This window comes from Megalops cyprinoides, chromosome 13, assembly GCF_013368585.1.
Source record: "Megalops cyprinoides isolate fMegCyp1 chromosome 13, fMegCyp1.pri, whole genome shotgun sequence".
Lineage (NCBI taxonomy): Eukaryota > Metazoa > Chordata > Actinopteri > Elopiformes > Megalopidae > Megalops > Megalops cyprinoides.
In genome coordinates this window covers 32,666,904-32,687,405 of record NC_050595.1, presented here as the reverse complement: position 1 = coordinate 32,687,405, position 20,502 = coordinate 32,666,904, and the positions used below count along the sequence as shown (strand labels likewise).

Genomic DNA, 20,502 nt, shown 5'->3' with positions numbered 1-20,502 from the left:
AGGCGCAATTGCAATTGAGATTTACAAGAATGGCAGTTGTCAGAAATACGTCCAACACTCTCTGGGTTCAGCAGAGTCAAAATGAACCCTGAGCACTCAGTGAAAGCATTCTTTATATTGATACAGAGCTTTGATGATAGACAATAACTAAATAACCATCAATTTGAGAGTGAGAGTACATGTGGTGAAATACAGGTCGTCTGGTAATTAAATTTTCCTCCCTAGCAAGAACAGTTATCAATCACCCATCACTGGTTTCTTTAGAAGTATCAACTGCCGCAACGGCTAGCTGCAGCTAAAGTGACAACTGAAGTCTGTGAGCAGAATTGTGGTTACAATAAGACCATCTAGACAAATGAATACAGGTATTTGCTTACCTTAAGTGAAAGGATCTGTGCTCTCTTATGCAGCACTGAGTGAGCTGGTTTAGGGATTTGGACCAAAATCTTATAGCTCTGTCCTCCCCTTCATTAATTCTTCATGAAGAATTTTACTTGAGATTTGGAGAGACCTCCGTGAGATGACTCTGTGAGAAGGAATCTCAATGGGTCTGTTTAGTGTAGTGCAGTCCAATGTGACAAGGAACAAGTTATTTACTGTTATATTGATGGAGAATCACATGGAGGGTGTCAGCAAGCCCAGTTCTTGCATCCTTTTGATATGTTCAAAGACATGCTGTTTTTGTGCTTGTTGTACCTTTTTTTCCCAAGACTTTTTTGACTGGCTGGGACTTGAAAGACCCCAGTGTAGTAATATATTACTTTACACGTATTACAAAGTGGAAATTTCTGATAAATGGTAAATATTCAAACAATCTGGATGTTTGGCACAGTAACATTGCAGTGTTCTGAACTTTATTATATTGTATTACATTTTATATCTTCACATCCATCAAATAATACTCAGTAATACTGAAAATAAATTATTACATCAGGGGATGTATGAAGGAAGAAAAAGGATCATTTTAGTGGAAATATGGAAAATTTTTACTAATACTTTATAATTAAGTACTGTATGCTTTAGAGCGGAAATTAAATCAACTGGTAAAGACAGATTTAACAAGTAATGCTGCTATCTCTCTACATATTTGACCCAATTGGAATTCACAGGTATAAGTCAAGTCATGTGGTTTTTACTCCTACTTGCTGACACAGAGGCTCTCCAATACCCACATACACATTTACCATGTGTGGTTGAATGAATCCCAGGACCATTTCAGACATGGAAATATTCAGTGGAAACTCCAACCCCAATACGGTGTAACTGTTACACATAAATAATATTATTTAAAGGAAGGAGACTAAAGGAGGCAAACAGAGAGACTTCAGTTCATTTTATTGGGTTAATATAAAAGTGTGATGGGCACAAAGAAGGAGGTGGCTCTATGTGGAGGTGGAGAGGGTCTGGAGGCTGGTCTTGACAGCAGCCAAGTTCTGCCTCCAGGAGCTAAGGGTGTCGTACAGCTGCTGCCACTGCTGTTTCCCAAAGGTCCTGTGGGTGCTATGACTGAGGATGAGAGGCAAATGGGGTTTTAAAGCGCAAGAGAGGGACAGAGAGAGATAGAGAGAGCGAGAACTGCACAGCTAATGCCTGGCAGCTTCAGACACTCCAAACCAGGCAATTTTTTGTCCAGCAGATATAGTGGAACACATTTAAGGTTTATCAGTATTTGAAGTTTAAGCAGATCTCATTCTCTGCTTGGCAAAACTGCTGTGGAAGATGTCTTTTTAAATCTTCCTAAAATAAAATGGTAGGGGGAAAAAAATTGAGATGGCGATGACCTACCTCACAACAACTTTGTGCTGTGTCTGGTCAATTTTGCAATATACCATCTTGGTCCGCACCGCTGAAAATGAGGGAAGAATTCAGTAAGTGTCAAAACATCACATATTTCAGTAAAAGCTGGGCACCCTGAAAAGTATGATGAAATAAATGCAATTAGAAGCATAAAAATTGATAGGAAAAAAGTTAAAATTAAGACATAGACCAATGTCTACTTGATCCTGTTCCAATCCACTTCCTTTAACTTGTCTACAGGCATCCTCCTGTGGGATCTGTACGCAGACATGTCTGGGTTTTCACAGTGGTGACAGGCACTTTGTGAAGCAGCTGAGAGTACATTAAAAAAACAGTTACCATCGATGACAAAAGGCTCCACGTCGTCAGCTCCAATCTGCAGCTCCTGCTGCAGGGTGTCAAAAGAGATCTCCTTATACTCAGTAGCCATACCCATGAAGGTGAGGAGACGCATCTTAGCCATGTTGTGTTCGTGCGACAGGCCTTAAATATAACACACAGGTAAAGGTGAGGCACAGTCACAACTGTTGTGTGATTTTGAAAAGAAAGCAAACCATGAGGTTAAATAAAGAAGTCTTAAAACACCACCTAATGGTGAAAACGTACAAAGCTCTAAAAGTATGTTTATACACCCCATGAATGCATGCACACACAACAAAGCATTTAAGTAGAAACAAATTGTGTCTACAAAAGTTAATTCACAATAATTACATTTAACAAAATCTGGCAATGTATCAAAATAAATTTAGAGGGGAAAAACAACTTATTTTATACCAGGGGAAGGTGAATTAGCTAACATGTTTTCCATCTGATTTAGCCTATTCTAATTCACTAAGTAACATCAATACTATCTAAACGTAAACACACACAAGTCTGAAACACCTGATTCTTTTCAGATAAGATAAAGAAAGACTTGGGGTCAAATTAAATAAAAGAATTTACTTTAACTTTAGTTTACCTACTTACTTTGAATATGTGCTTTTGGTCATTGAAAATGTTCTTTTTTATTTGGATACAGAAGTAACAAGAATCATTTTAACAGCTTCACCAGCAAGGAACAAAAGTAGATAGATCAGGGAGGCCAACAGACAACCTACTGCTCTTTTACAAGGATAACCTGGGCAGGCAAGGTGGAGAGGGAATCCAAGGATTACACAGCCAGTCAGCTGGAGGATAGATGATTGACAGCACTAACAGCACGTCTGTACTTTGGACCAGGTCAGCAGACTCAACACCCCTACTCCTTCCACCAGTGCTATAGAATATTCAGTGATCACCGTAAGTCAGGCCCTTGGTTTACCATCTCATCAAAAGAAGACGTCTCTCATCCAGAACGAATGTTGAACCCTTCTGTCTCAGCATCTGGCTTTGTCCAGATCTCACATCCATCTCCCATCCCAGCCCTGCTCACGTAGTCTTCTTGTGCTCAGCAGATCAAATTAAGTGGTTGTTTGGCTACTCATCATATTATGACTAATAATACCAAAAATAAAATTCTGACAACATGATATTTCTGTCCTGAGCACAAAAGGTGCTGGCTACATTAGTTCTCTGTACAGTTATGGCCTGCTAATTCATTGACATTTTGCAACCAACAACTTCATAGATGTGAGTGTTCCAAGGTGCAAAACAAGCACACCATTATTCATACAAAGCAATATTTCAAACCATCTCTGAGAATGAGAAAGAAAATAAACCTTTAAAAACACGTGTATTATTACCTATCACCCTTCCAAAAGAAATGACTCACAAAAACTGCTCAGACCATAAAAAATCTACCCATAATAAAATGAATAAATACATTTTGTCTGAACAAACCTAGCCACCCTCTTACATATATTAAAATACAGGAACTCCTACTAATGTCAAAATCATACTGCTGTAATGAAAACTCTTATCCATTTAAGTGGATCTACAAATAAAACTGAGGCGTATCTTTCAGACAGGGTGAGAACAGCATTTTAATACACACCCTAGATGATGAAGCAATGTTCCTTTGACACAGTTGGTTACACATTAGTGAGGGAGGGCCCCTATGTTAATTACAAGGCCTTTTTATATACAATGTAAATACAGAGGCTGCTGACATTCACATTCCATCGTAGGATGCTAGGTATCAAGCACTGTCATTGTCTACCCCCATCATGGTGGCTTACACTTATACCTACTGTTCCCTCAGTCTACAGGCCTGCAAAAGCTAACCTACAACCAAAATGTTGTTGTGTGTATTCAACAGGAATCTGCACTTCATTTGTAGTGATAGCTGAACAGTCTACGGCTCCCTAGATTGAAACAGCTATAATCAAATCATCCCCCCATCACAGTATAAACCTCAAGATGTCTGTAACTAGTTATAATGCAATTTAATTCAAAGGTAACAGCACTCATTGTGGATAGTATCAAAAGAACAAAGAATTCTGAGTGCACATACCGAGTGAGTCAATGAAGTCTTTGTTATTTTGGTAGAACTTCACATATGCTGCTAGCTTCGCGCTTACAAAGATGGTTAACAGCTAAAAAGAGAAAAACATTTGAGTTAACTGAATATACTTCAAAGATATCAGTAACAAAAAAATGTAATTATCTTATTCATTATTAAGTGACTGTGAACTCAAAGTAATAAGGTCTGATTAACCAGGGCTAATAAGTCACAAGGACACAAGGAAAGAACAAATAACTGATCATCACAGAAGACCAAACTGGGCTTTCTTTCTCTCTACTCACATCATGAATGAGTTCCCCTTCCAAGAAGCGCACTGGTTTCAGGGCCAGGAGATGGTCGAAAAGGAAAGTGTTTGGATCCTTCAATGCACGGACTATGCACCTGGCGGACACACAGTACAGTTGCTGTCACTGAGACCACTACCAGGGACGCACAAATCTGGACAAAGTCACTTGACTGAAAGTGGCAATTCAATGGTCACCTGTGGGCGTCCACCCGTGCCTGTGAGGCATTGTCCTCGGTGTAGCTCCCCAGCAGCTCCACCATCACTTTAGCCGCTGCTTCGCTAGAACAGCAAATGCACGCAGGCATGTGACACACAGGAAACAGGCATGGAAAACACACCATGATATCCCTGTTGCTTTCAACTCCAAAAACAACCATCTTAGGGCAGTTACCTTTTTTTGCAGTCTACTAGTGCCTCATAGACCAGTCTCAGGAGTGTGTGCTTCTTCTCTGTGTTGAGATTCCAATCAACTATCCACTTTCTGACCTGGAACAAAAAAGACAAGTGTAATGTAGTGTAATGTAGTGTAGATACACACTGCTACACTCACACATGCAAAGAAGTACTGTGCATCCCGCATTTTAAGCAATCTGGACTACATTTTTCAAGTTGTCTCAACACTTTCTAGATGCTTTTCCTAAATTTCCCAGGATAAGCAATTGTGCATCAGCAATGAGACAGCAGAGCATGTTGCTGTGAGAGTTGTGGGGCGTACCTGGTCGAGGTCAGTTGGAATATGCGCAATGGCATTGCAGGTGGCTGCCACCTTGATGAGGCTGCAGTACACCGTGTACCTCACAGGAATGTTCTCATCCATGCCATGAAATAGGTTGCTCAGCCTGGATTTAAAAAAGTAACATGGATGGCATTATGGACATTTACACCCCCCATGCTAAGAAGCCCTGCAACAACTGTTGTGCTGACAAACATCAGAGAAGCAGGCACTTAATAGAGCCCTGTGTTGTGCTTGGAAAGGCCAACCAAAACTGCTCCCTGGGGGTTAAATTTAAATTTCATGAATACGTGTGGAAAATTGCTTTATGTCAGTGCAGTTGTAGAAAATGAAAAGGCCTGAGTAGATGACTGCTGCTCACTCACAGCTGCATCCTCAGGCTGGGCCTCTCTCCCTCCCTGAACTTGACCAGCTTCTCGCACAGGCTGTCGATCAGGACCTCCTGCTTCTCCGTCTCCAAGATCAGCAGCAGCGACACAATGCTGTTCATGACACTCTCCACATCTGGGGATACATTACAGTGTGTCTGTACTGAAAGTTTCAAAACATTTTTGTGTCTAAAAGAACTGTAAATTAAATGGGCAAAAGTTAAGCGAACATGGGGAAAGGCCTTGACTTACATCCACATAGAAGTCCACTGGCTGTAGCTACTGCCTCAATTGGCCGAATACAGAAATTTTTGGTACCAACCTTTATCATCATCCTTCAGACAGACGTCACAGGCCTCGATTATTTGCGTCAAATCCACATGCAGCCCACCTTCTGAATTTTCTTCTGAAATCTCTGCTCCTTTAGCTTTGATGTAGGCTCTGAGCTCTGAAGCCTGCAAACAATAACATCACCTTGAGTGACTACTTAAACAATACATTTTCTTGCATTACATAGCCCGTGTGCCTGTCACTCGTCCGGTGGTTTCTTTAGCGTCATTGTGATTTGCTTGCTGAGCACACACAGCTAGGTAACGTAACGTAAGATAGACAGCTTGCTGTCAAGTCTGACACGCAAAGATCAGCACACAAGAAACAACTACAAACCTAGCCAGCTGGAACCGGGGAATTCTAGTAGGCAAAATGTATTAGTTCAAAAAGGGATGCCAGGCAAGTTACTCTGTCGTTCACAAGAAATCGTTACCATAGCTAGCAAGCTAGCTTGATCACTGGCTAGTTGGCGAGGTAGCTGCAGTAACGTCGACTTTCAAGCACAACATCACTGTTCATAGGTCGACACGACGGTATAAACAATATTTTACCCCACCTGATCCTCCTCTGTTATATCTATGAAAGCAGGGACGCTCATTTTCTAGTACTTTTGCAAGTCTCGATCTGGCACACGCTACAATGAACAAGCTACCGGAAAAAGGGCTCAACTTTGACCAGCCGGCGAGTTCACTCTTCTTCCGGGTCACAGTGTCGAGCCCTGTACCGCCACTGCAAGCTTGCGACCAAGACTCTCGATTGTGTATCGATTTACCGGCAACATTAATAATAATAATTATAATAATAATAATAATAATAATAATTTGTCCCGCGAAAAACCTTCATAAATTAAGGAAAATCAATAATGAAAAGGAGGTTTAATGTCCAAGACAGTGAGTATCTATTGAAACCATGTTTAAAAAGGTAATTCGAATTGCCTAATTAATTAAAATCGTTTACAATCACAATAATACTATTTAACGATCGGAATCCTAAAGAATTCTATGATGACAGAATCGATTAATTTGGATTTCTATCTTAAATAAGACACAATCAAATATAATTAATTGTATTATTATATAGTCATGGAATTCAATATCAAAACTGAAGGTTAAAACCGCTTTAATGTAGTATATAGTTATATAATTGTTTATTTGCATAAGTTCCCACACAAAGTTCCATGTTTAATGTACAGAATATAAACAATGCTCCTACCCTAGATCGTCCACAGTAATGCTGCTACACTCTTTATTTCAAATTCTAGAATGGTTTATTCTCCTGCAAGGTCAGGAATGTTTTTATATGCCATTTAAAATTGCATGGAATGACCATTTATACATGTTGGACTGTAAAATATTGAATATGAAATATTTGGATTCTCTAGATGCATTTTAAGCACACTGCCATCCAACCCCAGTAAAGGTGGACCACATGTTATATTAGCTTAAACACTGGCATAACCAATATTAAGTAGCTAGTATGAAATGGTGGCTAACCATTCAAACCACCAGGTAATCAGTTTGCTCAGGCTGTCTAGGTAGGCAATTTACCTTGCTTACCTTGTAGATCAAATGAGGTGAAACCAAATCATTTCCAAACTAGTTTGTTTCAGACAAAGTATGAAAAGTCATCAAAAAGTAAAATTGTCAGATCAACCTTAAGACAACAGATGCATTCATTTTCTACAGTGGGCTCTGAGGCAAATAATGCCTTTTATTTCCCTCTTTTGGAACTGGTAATTGAACATTGTTTGCCACACCTTCCTGCAAATGTGCTGGAGTGCTGAGGTCAGCCATATGCTAATGCAGGTCAAGGTGCTAAGTGTAGCACTGCCCAAATGCATACGATGTTAAGGTACTGTACCTGGTGCTGCTATCCTGATTACTCCCTTACTAACCCATCTCTCTCTTTAAATTTCCTCATGCCATTTGAGTAACAAGAGCCCCTGCATTCCATTCCCCAGCTCCTAAGAAGTTTGTATAATTATTTTTTTCCAGAGTAAGTAAAAGGTATATAGTTGTTACTAACTATTTATTTCTCATTTGAGATGAATGGCTAGCCCTAGAGAGGTAAGTGCGGGAACATGTCCTGACCTCTCATCTCTCTAATATTCTCCTGAGAATCCTCTCTGTTGACCTGGGCCAACTCCACTTACTTTGGTTATGAAAGAAGGAAGCTGGGTGCCAGTTGGCCGTATGACCATATGGGACAAGAGCATAAAGACATTAACATTTTGCCACTAATGCAAGTTACTAATACAATTCTTCCATGTGTCAGGAGTCTGTGTGTGACTGTGTGGATCTTGTGTGACAAAGGCAGCAAGGATGCAAATTACTGAATAATATGAATAAAGTTTTCTTTCATTTAATTCACAAATGCCATTAGCTAAGTTAATTTTGCAAACACAACACATAGTCCACTGCACTATATTTAGCTAGTCTTTGACTAGTCCTAATTTCAAACATGAAAAAAATTGTCATATCAAACTGAATTATTTTTGAGTAGTAAGACGTAAGAAGACAGAGCTTTTCATCTGTATAAAACCCTCTTCATTTTCCTGCAGTGTCATTGGTCATCCAGATACTTTTTGAAAGCAGCGTTTTTCTAAAATAAATCTATGAGCAGCACAATTTCGTAGTAAGTGGGAGACAGAAAAAATCACTGTATTCAAGTTCTAAAAAATTTTCCACACAGATATTTAAAACACACCCAGGACAATTCTTATAAGAACATATTGTAGCTAGATTCTGCTTGATTAATACAAAGGGAGCATTTAAATAGTAATATTAACTCTAATTAATTAGAATAGGAAATCGATTCTGTCCCATTTGCACACATTTGTGCCACTCCCTGTGGTTTGTCCAACATGCTATGTGCTGCTGTAACTCCTGAGCCAGAACTGCCCCCCACCCCCCCACATTAGACTGACAAATGCAGAATCCAGCTATTACATGTTGTTATATATAACATAATCCTATATCTTATCTTATATGAGAATACTGAATGTGGATGCAAAATTGATGCAAAATTGAGATCCCTTTAGGGAATACCAGGCAGGAAAAAGTTGGTATAAGTATTTGAGAAACAGCCATTGAATGAGAGTAATCTAATTTTATTCCTGTTGATCAACTAAAGTTTGCTGTGGTAGCTAGCTAGGTAGTTGTGACTGCTGTGATGATACTTTATCCATCAAAGAGCTGCCAGAATGTATAAACTGGAACACATTGCAATATACTGCTGCATGTAGAGTTTAGCTAAAATACCAGCTACAGCACCTAGCTACAGATAAAGTAATTAGCTAATGCTTTCATGTTATGTCTCCCATGGAGGCCATGAAGTTAGCCAGTTAGTTATCAGGCAAACTTCTGTTAAGAATAAGAATAAGAATAAGAATAAGAATAAGAATAAGAATAAGAATAAGAATAAGAAATACTTTTTGCATAGTATATAATGACATATGACCCAAATATAAACAAGAGTAGAAATTATTGCTATTTACAATGTGCGCAATAGAAAAACACTGTTATTATTATACTTGTGCATAACGATAATAATAACTGTAAAGTGCAATTCTTAAACCAGTTAACTGTGAGAGGGAGTGAGATAGGTAGAAATAGTTATTTTAACTGTACAATGAATATGTGTGCAGGGGAACAGCACAGGGCATCAAGGAAGGGATGGTCCCCTGGGGGGCCCCTGTGCTGCTCAACACTGTCTCTGACACACTGCTCCCTAGTCTCACATACTGTAGTCTGTTGGTCAGGTAGTCCGTTATCCAGGTCACCAGTGGAGCGTCCAACTGCATGCACCTGAGCTTGTCTCCCAGCAATAAAGGCTGTGTGTTGAAGGCACTGGTGAGGTCAAAGAACATGACTCTCACAGTGGGCCAAGCCTCGTCAAGATAGGAGTAGGCTTGGTGTAGCAGGTATATGATGGCATCCTCCACTCCGATGCATTCCTGGTAAGCAAACTGCAGGGGGTCCAATGCTCGTTTGACCAGGGGTCTGAGTTGGGAGAGGACCAACCTCTCCAGGGTCTTCATCACATGTGATGTTACTGGCCTGTAGTCATTTAAGACTTTGGGGTGCCCCCTCTTAGGCACAGGGACCAGGCATGACGTTTTCCACAGTGTGGGAACCCTTCCCAGACTCAGGCTCAGATTGAAGATGCTTTGAAGACTCCACATAACTGTTCGGCACACCCCTTAAGCACCTCCGTCGTCATGCTGTCAGGGCCTGCAGCTTTGTCTGAGTGGAGTCTTTCCAGTTGCATTTTCACTTGATCAGTTGTGATGGTTGGGGGGAGTAGTGAGGGGGGGGGGGGGGGGGGCAGTTCTAGATACAGGGAGGGGGGCTGTATGGTGATTAGGGAGGTGTGAATGGTTGAGGGGCTGGGGGTGGGTGGACAAAGGCTCCAGTTTCAAACCTGTTGAAAAACAGGCTTAACTCATTGGCCCTGGCCACACTGTCCTCTCTCATACGGCTGCTGGTCTGATTGTAGCCGGTGATTCTCCTCATTCCATTCCACACTTCCCTTGTGTTGTTCTGTTGCAGCCTGTACTCCCTCCTCCTCCTATAGGCGTCCTTGCCCTCCCTGATCTTAATACTCAGTGTTTTCTGGACCCCCTTAATCTCCTCCTTATCCTCCTCGCTTTGGATAAAAGCGTCTGCTAAATAAATAAATGTAAATGTAAATGTTATCCCCAGCTCTGAAGACCCTCTTTTTGTCATTAAGAAGGGCCTTTATGTCTCTAGTAATCCAGGGTTTGTTGTTCGGGAAACACTGTACTGTACAGGTGGGGATGACATTGTCCACACAGATGTTAATGTAGTCTGTCATGCAATGTGTTAACCCATCTATGTCATCCCCATGTGGCTCGGTTAGAACCTCCCAGTCTGTAGCCTCAAAACAGCCCCTCAGAGCATCAATTGCATCATGCGACCACCCCCTGACTGTCTTGGTGGTCACAGGTTGCCGTTGGACCAGAGGCTTATACTGGGGTGAGAGGTGGACCAGGTTGTGATCCGATCTGCCAAGTGGGAAGAGGGCTGTGGAGCTGTATGCATCCTTAGTGTGGGGAGGGATCTCAAAACCGGTGACAGTGGAGTTGTAGTTCGGGATATCTTCCATGATACTGCACTCCCAAAATTCTCTCCGACTCCTCACCAGTGCCGTTAGTTCATCCATCTTATTCGCTAGTGACCTCACATTTCCCATAATGATGGAAGGGAGATACGGCTTGTGTCTCCTCTTCTTCATTCGCCGTTTAATCCCCGCTCTGCAGCCATGGTATTTCCTCCTTATTTCACCTGTGATATATTGTTGGTATTCCACGGGGGCAGTCGCCATTTGCCATACTAGGAGTTCCTCCCGAGTGTAAACAAAGGAAGCCTGCTCCCCCCGACATGCGCTCGCATATCGTCTAGGTGAAAAAAGTCTCCCGATGAGCAGGAATGTAAGAAAAACTTCAATAAAGTGTGCAGAGTGCATTCTTAAGAGACTAAAAGAAGGAAAAGTGCTAAAAAAGATGCTAAAAGCTAACATAAATAGACAAAACAATACGAATAGGTCGGAGCGGTTGCGACAGGCAGCCGTCTGTAGCAGTGCCGGAAGTGGCTCGTAATAACCTTTACGAGCCAATGTTAATGAGAGATAGTAATCCCTCCACCACATAATTGTAACATACAGTTTGCCCATTATCTGCATAGACACAGACCAGACCTAGTATGGGGCAACACTACTTGTCTAGTTTATAACTCATTTTAACAAATTAATTTCATATGATTTCCACTGGATAACCATAGCCTCTCTGTATTATTCTAAATTTATTTCTCAACCTGCTTATAGGTTTTCATTCCTAATTAGAAGATCTATGTGAACATTTACCGCTAGACAAGAGGGGAACTTATTGGCATTTTGTTATTTAAAATGGAGCACTATTAGGTACTATTAGTTTTACTTTAACAAAGCACCATAGATATGTTTTTTTAATGTTTTTTTTTAAATGGATGACTGAAAATAGGCATACAAAACATGTGCAACTACAAACAGCACCACCCTCTCCAATCCTAATAGATTCTTTCTTCTTTTAGAATCCATATTTTCTTTTTATGCATGCTCTCCATGGTTCATTATAAAGTATTTAAAGTGTTCTTAAGGCCCCTGACCATGAAAACAAACCAACATACTTGTGGCACCCAGGAATTTGATGAAGTACATCCTTTGCTTCTGTCTAGAAGTTTCCATGAGGAATGGCAACAGGGTGTGATCTGGCTCGCTCACTGTTGGAGCACTCAGCAGACATGAATCATCTTTCTGCTCCCTATCTGAGATTACCTCTTACAGCGCAGGGAATATATGACCCCAGCCAGTTTGCTGCTCTCAGAGGTAGGGGGTATCAGCTTTACAGGTCACACCATTTATCTCCTCTTAAATAAGTCCCATCTCAATGTACTCTCAATTTACTCTCTTTCATCCAGTTATCAATCTTTTAATTATGTGGTATGTCAGTATGATGCCTTTAAGAAGAAATATGAATGGTTGAAACTCCATGGAAGGTTTTTTGGTTGAATTTTACCCCATACAGTCATATTGTCCTGTGCATAATTTTTTGGAAAGATGCAAACATCACAATGGTACATGACACTCCCTGTGCCATGAAATATGTTACAGTTACCTCTATATTTGGAGAAATATCTGTGTGCTCCTGCTCCATAAAGTATGATCCATTTTAGCAATGATTGAGAGAAGAACCTGAGCTGGGTTGTAACCTAGATGGGTTAGGTTAGATTGGTTGTAACTTTGCATTAAGCACATCCCCATAGAAATGTCAGTCCATACCTCTCCCACTGAGGGGTACATTACCTGGAGGAGAAACACTTGTAAAGATGTCATTTCTCAGCCCTCTTCACTAGACTGGCTCCCATGTCAGGTTGGTTTTAAATCTTGGGCAGGGAATAGCACATCTAGATCCATTAAAAAACAAATTAATTCAGTCTACAACATTGAAAGTGAAACAAACGTCTCTGGGAGTGGTTCTGAACAATGATGCAAACCACCCTCTAATAAGATGAATGAACGTATATTTTTACGATTGACTGCATGAACCTATTTTTCTGTCAGTCAATGGAAAGTATGTCTTTTTGTTCACTGGACATGTTAGACAACAGGAAATGCAAATCGCGTGAGTGCCCAGTGAGAATGAGATTTTATGAATTTCATTGTACTGATATCCAACACCAAAAGTACAGTACACTGGATTTTTCCAGACACTTTGCAATTGATTTCATGATTGTATTTTTATAATGTGAGCCATGAAATAAATAAACCAATCAATCAATAAATTGATTTATTGATTTAATAAAAACAAAACAAAATAGTGTTTGTTGTGTAAGAGCGTAACATTTGGCTACACCTGAGCTTTACAAAAATACAGAAATTTAAAAGCTTTTACATAAGAAATTTGGTTTCTACACAGTAAGCATTTTATAAGATGTGTCTTTTTAAACACTTATTACTTGAATCATTCACCTGATAAAAGACAATTATGGATTATGGATTACTACATGCTTACATAGTTGAATATTTCATAAACATTTAAAGCTATGCTGCTGTTTTAAAGCCGTTAAAAACTGTTGTCAATTAACTTTTGTTTTTCAACTGAAAAGGAAGAACCTTTATATCAAATTCCAGGGGCTTGTTGTTCAGTAGTTACTCATTGTTTATGTGCTTTTAAGGAGACATCAGAATCCATGGTCATCCAGAGTGTTTATACAATATATGGCATATCAAATGTTACCTGACAACACTTTATGTTCTTGACCTTAACATTCCTCCCTCTGCTAAAACATACTGTCATTTTTGTGACATGAATACGTCTATAAATTGTGTATAGTTTCACTCTGCTTTCACCCACCCTGGTATGTGAAGTATATAAAATGAAACAAAATCCTCTTCCTTACCTCTTCATAAAATCTAGTTGGATTTGTCATGACCTTATCTGCCATCTAACGTCCAATGAAAAAGCATCTGTACTGAAATGTTACAGCTTTTGTGAGGCCTGACACCAAATCACGGCTATTTTATCCTATTATATACAAATATAAATACTTAGAAGTAGAAGGCTCAGTAGAATGTAATGTGCCATCAGTGATCTGGACAAATAAAATAAACAAAAGGCATTTGTAATTAAGCTCAAACTAATACAATCAGATAGCTTCCAGGCAGTACAGTATGTGTTATTGTTCAGGTGGACTCTCATACAGCTTAAACACACTGCATGTTTAGCATGGTTATGGCATGCCACCTGATCTGTCATGGCGAACACTGGAAAACATGAGCGTGCAGAAGTGAGATTTTCCTCAGTCACAGCTTCCTCAGTGCCTCCATGGCCTGTGACACCAGAACTGATAAGAATAATCAGGTTTTTTTGCAATCTTAGAAGATAAGGTCAGTGAAAGCAAGCTGTGTGTGTTGCTCCATTGATGTGTATCATTAGTTTCACCCAGTGACCCTGGGCAGCACCTCTTTGATTGATGAATGCCCTGGATGGGAGCATTGTCTCCAGGGTTGTGGCTGTCTCTGTGCTCCTCTGTGCTGAAATCATAGCTTGTTCCATGACCTGCTAATGTCTGGGACTGGCTGGCATCAAGAAGACCTTTATTTTTTGTGCATGGTTTGATTTGCCAGTGCCATTTATATTGACATAGTTTCTCACATTGCACAGAGGTTAAATGTATTTAATGCACTATATACCTTTCCAGGAAAAAATAGGTTCCCAATGACACCCCATGACTATGAGCAAAGAGCATTGTACTTGCGTGGATAGGATTTCCTGGTATCCAGTTTGTGCTCCTTCAGTTTGCAATAACTGAAAAGTCTGTATAGACTTCTACAGGACATGGTTTTGGGATCACCAGAACTGGTTATTGTGACACTTTGGTTTATATTGATAATATGGGATGACAGGTATGTGGTCAAGGGTTTCTGCTCTTAATTGACTGAAGTGTAGAGTTCCACCATGCCAGACACTCAAAGAGCTAGGTTTGATTGCTGCATAACTCACTTTTATGGGTAATCCCCATTTTGATGTTAACAGGCCTCTGATGTGGGTGGTAGTTCCAGCCTCTTAGTTTTCTGCTTCCCACAATTCCCTTGCCATTGCACTGTTGCCTCCCAATGAACAGGGTCAGTCTCATTTTTCAGCACATAGAGCTGGGGTCCCCAGTTTCCATTGCATTGAGCAGACCTCATCAGCCAGCGTCACACCCGAGTAAGCTGCAGGCATGATGGGAGGTAGAACTCCGGGTTCCAAGGCTGGGAGATTCTGGGAGAAGGCCCTGGCAGATGAGTTTAATGATGGAGAACCTGGGCCCACAGCAGGTGTCTTCCATCACATCCACTCTAAGGGATCACAGTTTTGTCTGGCACACCCTACACTGACCTGCCCTATTGGCAAGAGATTGGCATGGGAAAGGATATAACACCTGTCTGTGTTTTTCTGCTGAATGTCTCTGTCCTGTGATGATGGCTGACCACTTATTTTCTCTCAAAGTACATAGACACTCCCTGGTCCCTGCTTGAAGGAAAACTCTACAGTACCACTTGTTACTGTTTGTGTTGTTTGTGGTTCATTCATGTCTCGAGAAGTCATTCAGATAGTTTGTATTCCTCAATGAGTGAGTGAAAAAAGAAAACTACCCGTGATACATCATTAAAGGGTCTAGTTAAAGGGCTAGGAAATGGCGTTGATCAATTATTATTAGTTTGAAAGTATTAAGAAGGAACAATGACCCTTGTGGTCGTTTGACTGATAAAGCGACTATGAGGTCAGAGGTTTACAGGTCAGAGGTTTACAGGCTGAAATAATAACAGTCGCTAGTTTGTCAGTACCAGCATGGACATTTTTTCCATTCTGTTCTGGTGGTAAGAACAGCTTTGTTTATTTCTGTGATCACAGAAGTCACTGATTTAGTCTTATTTTATGGATTCTGACTTTGCAACATGGTTTCCCTGTATATAAGTAGTTCCACTGTATATGACTGTATATGAGATACAGAGCCACTTTTTGGAAACACACCAATTTCTCAATAAGATGAACACAGTGATTCACTACAGACATCACTTATTGGCTTGCATTTCATTTTAAATTACTTAAGAAAGACAAACATGTCTAATGTCAACGTGAAGTGTAATCTTTTATTCCACAAAGGTATGTGAGAACATTAATTATCAAACTGAGGAATGTGCCCTCTTTTTAAATCCTAATCTACAGATGATGAGCCACAATATTCCTGGAATTTTGATAATCGTTCTCAGTTTGGATTTAAGTGCATAACAATTGGTTTTGGAATGATTTATTGCTTTCTTGTCAACCAAGAGTGTTTAATTGGTGTTTTTGAAGCAAGAAAAATCACAATGTCCAGTTATGATGTATAGCTGGAGATTAATATAGGATCAAAGAAATATGTCTTTAAATGAGCACTTACCACTACATGTATACAAAATGACAATGATAAGACTAAGAGGTAAAGCCTGTGGGACATTCCCATTTCTTGTGCCATATTAGTACATGCAAGCACTTATCATACAGCTTGAAGTACTGGCATGGTAAGCAGTTCAGTCTTAAAAGTTAATTTTTCAGAGTGGCTGGACTTTTTTTTGGGGGGGGGGGGGGGGGGCGGCGCTGTTATGTTTTAAGCTATACTTGTTAAAACTTGTTCTCTTAAATGAATGAATGGAGTTCCATACGTCAAACATCTTAGAATGTAACTATGAGCCGTATGGGCTCAGCAGCAGTGTTCAGGGAAAGGCACATAAAATTCACCGCTTCCTGGAATATACATGACATGTGAGCATATGACAGACACTTGCTGCAGATAGAGAGTCGCAGACTGCGGCAATCATTTGACACATCTTTATCTGAGTTTCCAACAACTCCGCAGTTGGAAAACCGCATCGGCACGCAGCTATTTCGCACATGAATGAACCCTTGTCCTCGGCCCGTGTTATTTTTAATTTAAGCACAGTGTAGCATTTTATTTTATCAAAGCAATACTCTTTATTTATTATTACCAGATTTTGATCCCCTGGTTGAAAACAAGCTTGACATGTTCCTCGGTGCAGGGTTCAGGGCTGTCTCTCTGGCAAGAGATAAGCGCTACGCTGTGATTTGTAGACTTGGTTGTTGATTCCTAAAAAAACCCCCCAAAGCTGCGGCGTACGAATGTGTAGATAATATCTTTGAAGAAATGTCCTGACCAGCATTATTTTCTTCTATCTGTTGGACGTGAGCCAGCCTCTCTGAGTTTATGATTCCCATAAATTTAAGTGAAGAATGAAATATTTCTTTGCGGGAGATTAACTGCGTGTTCCGAAGATATAAATGTTGCCGGTTTCTGGTACAAGAGAGAGTTTTTCCTACTTTTATTGTGCACTTATTTGGAGAGCCTTGTCTTGGAGGCATCTACAGAAAAGCCTCAATCCAAAAATATCTATTTATATTTTAACTACACTACCTGGTACCCAGTGGATTAAATTTATACATTCAAGTGGGCAGTTCGTACCGTTCAAACGCCGTCATGCCATCAAAACATGTCCACCACTGCCGTTCTGCAGAAATTTTCTGTTTTTTTTTCAATTGATATACAAGGCTGTTCTTTTTGGAAGGCACAGAGGCGCTCTAATTAATGAGCCCACATCTGGCCGTACCACTCTGGCTGATACACGGCTGCCTCCTTTTCCATCCATTTTCTGTCTGTTTAGGTAATTTTGGATGGGTTCCCACACCCAGCTAAATAGAGAATATCTCCTCATTCAGCCTTTTGAAGAGAAGCCAGTATTTTTAATTCTTCTGAGTGTCTCATACAGGGATATTTTATCTTTCCCCGACGTGCCATTTAACCCCATATTGTTAGAAAACATAACACGGAACATTTTTTTTAATATTACCCACCCACTTGAATATCAAAAGCGCCCCCAACTTGTTTGCCGTGCAAGGTATTTGTTATATATGTTATGATGATGTCTGCACCGTATAAGAGTTTTGTTTTTGTTTTCTGCTTTTATGTAATTTTGAAAATGATCCTGATTGCTAATATGAAGACATAGGCAAGCAGTAATTAATCACATTTTTTTCTGTTCTTCAGCCATCTCATTAACATCAGTTTGTTTTGGGACAGACTACTGCTGTTTAAGCAAAATGGTTAATTGTTTTTACATTCAACATTTATCAAATACAAATGTAATAATTTTTTCTCTCATTCTATCTAGCTATAATTGATAACACTTGATTGCAGAATTAATGATGGTCAATGGATTTATCACTCCTCATAACTCATTAGAATGACTTTTTGAATGGCTGTACGCCTAGTCTTGCCACCTGCGCCATGTTTTCTCCATTGCTCATACAGAATTTAGTGCCAGCTGGCTGAACCTCTGAACCTCCTCTGGTACTAAAAGATGGTGTGAGGGAGTAAACCATCAATGAGCAGCCCCACTTTCACAGCTCCAACAAAGAAAAGCTTCACCCAAATATCCCTCTTCTTTATCTCCAGTTTCCATTTCCAACTCACTTTGAAGCACAGGGAGATAGAAGTTCTATATTAAACAGTGGGGGTGATTATTTGGCACTTTTTGTTACAGCTTTTTGCGTAGGCCTACATGTGTTTAAAAATATGGAGGGCAGGACATTATCCTGGAACAGAAACAGGGAGATTGGGCCTAGCAATATTGTACTTATATATATCTTACAGACACCAAAGAAGACAGATTGGATTATTAATTTGTTTTCAAAAATGAGTCAGTATTTAAAGGATGTTGATGATCAAACTCAGGTAAGCTCCAGCAACATTTGTTGTGGACTGTCTTTATGACTTTCTCCTCTGTAACTGGCAGTTGGTCACATTCCATGTTATCGATAAATATTCCCTTCACATACAGTAGCTTCTGTTTGCATAAGTCACCACAAGCAACTTCCAGCTTTGGTTTCCTCACCCGTGGGTGAAATATACCTCTGGCCATTTTCCTGTCTTTTGAGTCCGTTGTTTTAAACTTAGAGATAGCCAAAGAATGATCTGAAGAATGAAAGTGCGTTTTGTGGTTGACATCAATCAAAGGAACCGAATGGTCCTTTGATTGATGACCGAATGGTCAGCACTGAAGTTGCTACCTTGAAGGAGATGTGTGTTGATAAGTTTGCTGGGCGCGGACAGCAAGCATACTTTATGGGTCAGTGAGGTCACATTTTTTTCAAGACCTCTTGGGCAAACTGCAGTAAAGTTTTATTTTAGGAAAATTTGTTGTTTGTGGACAAAAAAGGCATTATAATGGCCAAGGGAGCCATTACTTTTCTCTGCTATTATTTAAGAACGCTTCGGTCGACGTCCACAGAATGCCTTTGGGTTCCTTTGGGACTGAGGTGAACCTATGCTCCCATTTCCAAAACCAGAAACTGAATTAGAGTGGGCTTCCTGAACTGTTGTTTTTGTAGGCATCAACTCCTCAGCCAGAAATGTTCAACTCTAAGCTGTGAGGCTAATTTAGATGAAGCTATTGCAAGAGTCATCTTAAAGTGTTTGTCTTTCACTTCCGGTAAGTACTGAGGAAATAATTTTGATTAATCCGTCTATGCATCAATTCAAAACAAATGCAAAAACTGCAGAAGCATTCTTATAAATGGTTAGTACAAAGTGAGACAGAAGACATCAAGATCAGTAAAAATTGATGGCATATTTTTTCAGTGAAACTGAAACAACTTACAAGATTGCATGGCCTCCCACTGAAAATTTCTGGTAGCTGATAAATCAGTGATGTTGGTATAAGTTATGGGCATGAAAAAATTCAACAATTTCAGTATTGCAAAAATAGGTTAAATGGAACAATGCAAAAAGTTGGTTGGAAGTGTTACCGTGTTCATATAGTTGAACAGAGGACTGCTTTCGACATTTCAACCAACCTCCCAATGAAATTCTTCTTGCTCTACTCAAATAATATGGGGAGACAATGAAGCTGAGTTTTCATACAGAAACAAACTTTAGAATCATCAGCAATCCCAAGTGCTGTTTCCCACATGCATGTATAGTTTTCCTCCTCTTAAATACAGTAACTGACATGAATCACAAAACTCTGGACAATGTTGATACAGACATCAGAGAAAGTAAGCAGGCCTTAAAACAAATTTGTCTGATGTAGCTATTCTGATCACTGTCATAAATCTGGTTCTGTACAAGAATTCACAGAGGCTAACACATTGGATGAAACAAAGACTGAACAGATGAGAAAGTCTATAAGCCAGTCTGTAATTCAACATGGGAGTCTCCTTCTAGTCAATTCTGTGATGATGTGGTAATTCACAATGTAGGGCCGAGGTAAAGGAATCTCACTTAGTTTTCTTTCACATCTTCTATCCGTTGCCAATGAGAGGGCTTTCTCCAAGCTTGTTCTTACTCCCTGGATAGTGGCAAGATAAAGACGTTTGACACAGTGACTTTTCCTACACCACAGTCTTCTTCTCCTCTCACAAGTTAAAGAGTTGAATCCTGGGTCAGTG

The 20,502-nt window shown here is 40.0% G+C and overlaps 1 protein-coding gene across 1 annotated transcript; it reads right to left on the bottom strand.

Moving 5' to 3' along the window:
• Nucleotides 1–1,318: 1,318 nt before the first annotated feature.
• On the bottom strand, nucleotides 1,319–6,615 carry LOC118787876 (eukaryotic translation initiation factor 3 subunit M-like). Its single transcript, XM_036543612.1, has 11 exons — nucleotides 6,514–6,615; nucleotides 5,950–6,082; nucleotides 5,625–5,763; nucleotides 5,242–5,365; nucleotides 4,918–5,012; nucleotides 4,722–4,805; nucleotides 4,522–4,621; nucleotides 4,229–4,310; nucleotides 2,137–2,280; nucleotides 1,786–1,846; nucleotides 1,319–1,506 (listed from the first exon to the last, which is right to left on the bottom strand). The coding sequence occupies exons 1-11, from the start codon at nucleotides 6,553–6,555 to the stop codon at nucleotides 1,383–1,385; spliced, it is 1,128 nt and encodes a 375-aa protein (XP_036399505.1). The 5' UTR covers nucleotides 6,556–6,615; the 3' UTR covers nucleotides 1,319–1,382.
• Nucleotides 6,616–20,502: the final 13,887 nt, after the last annotated feature.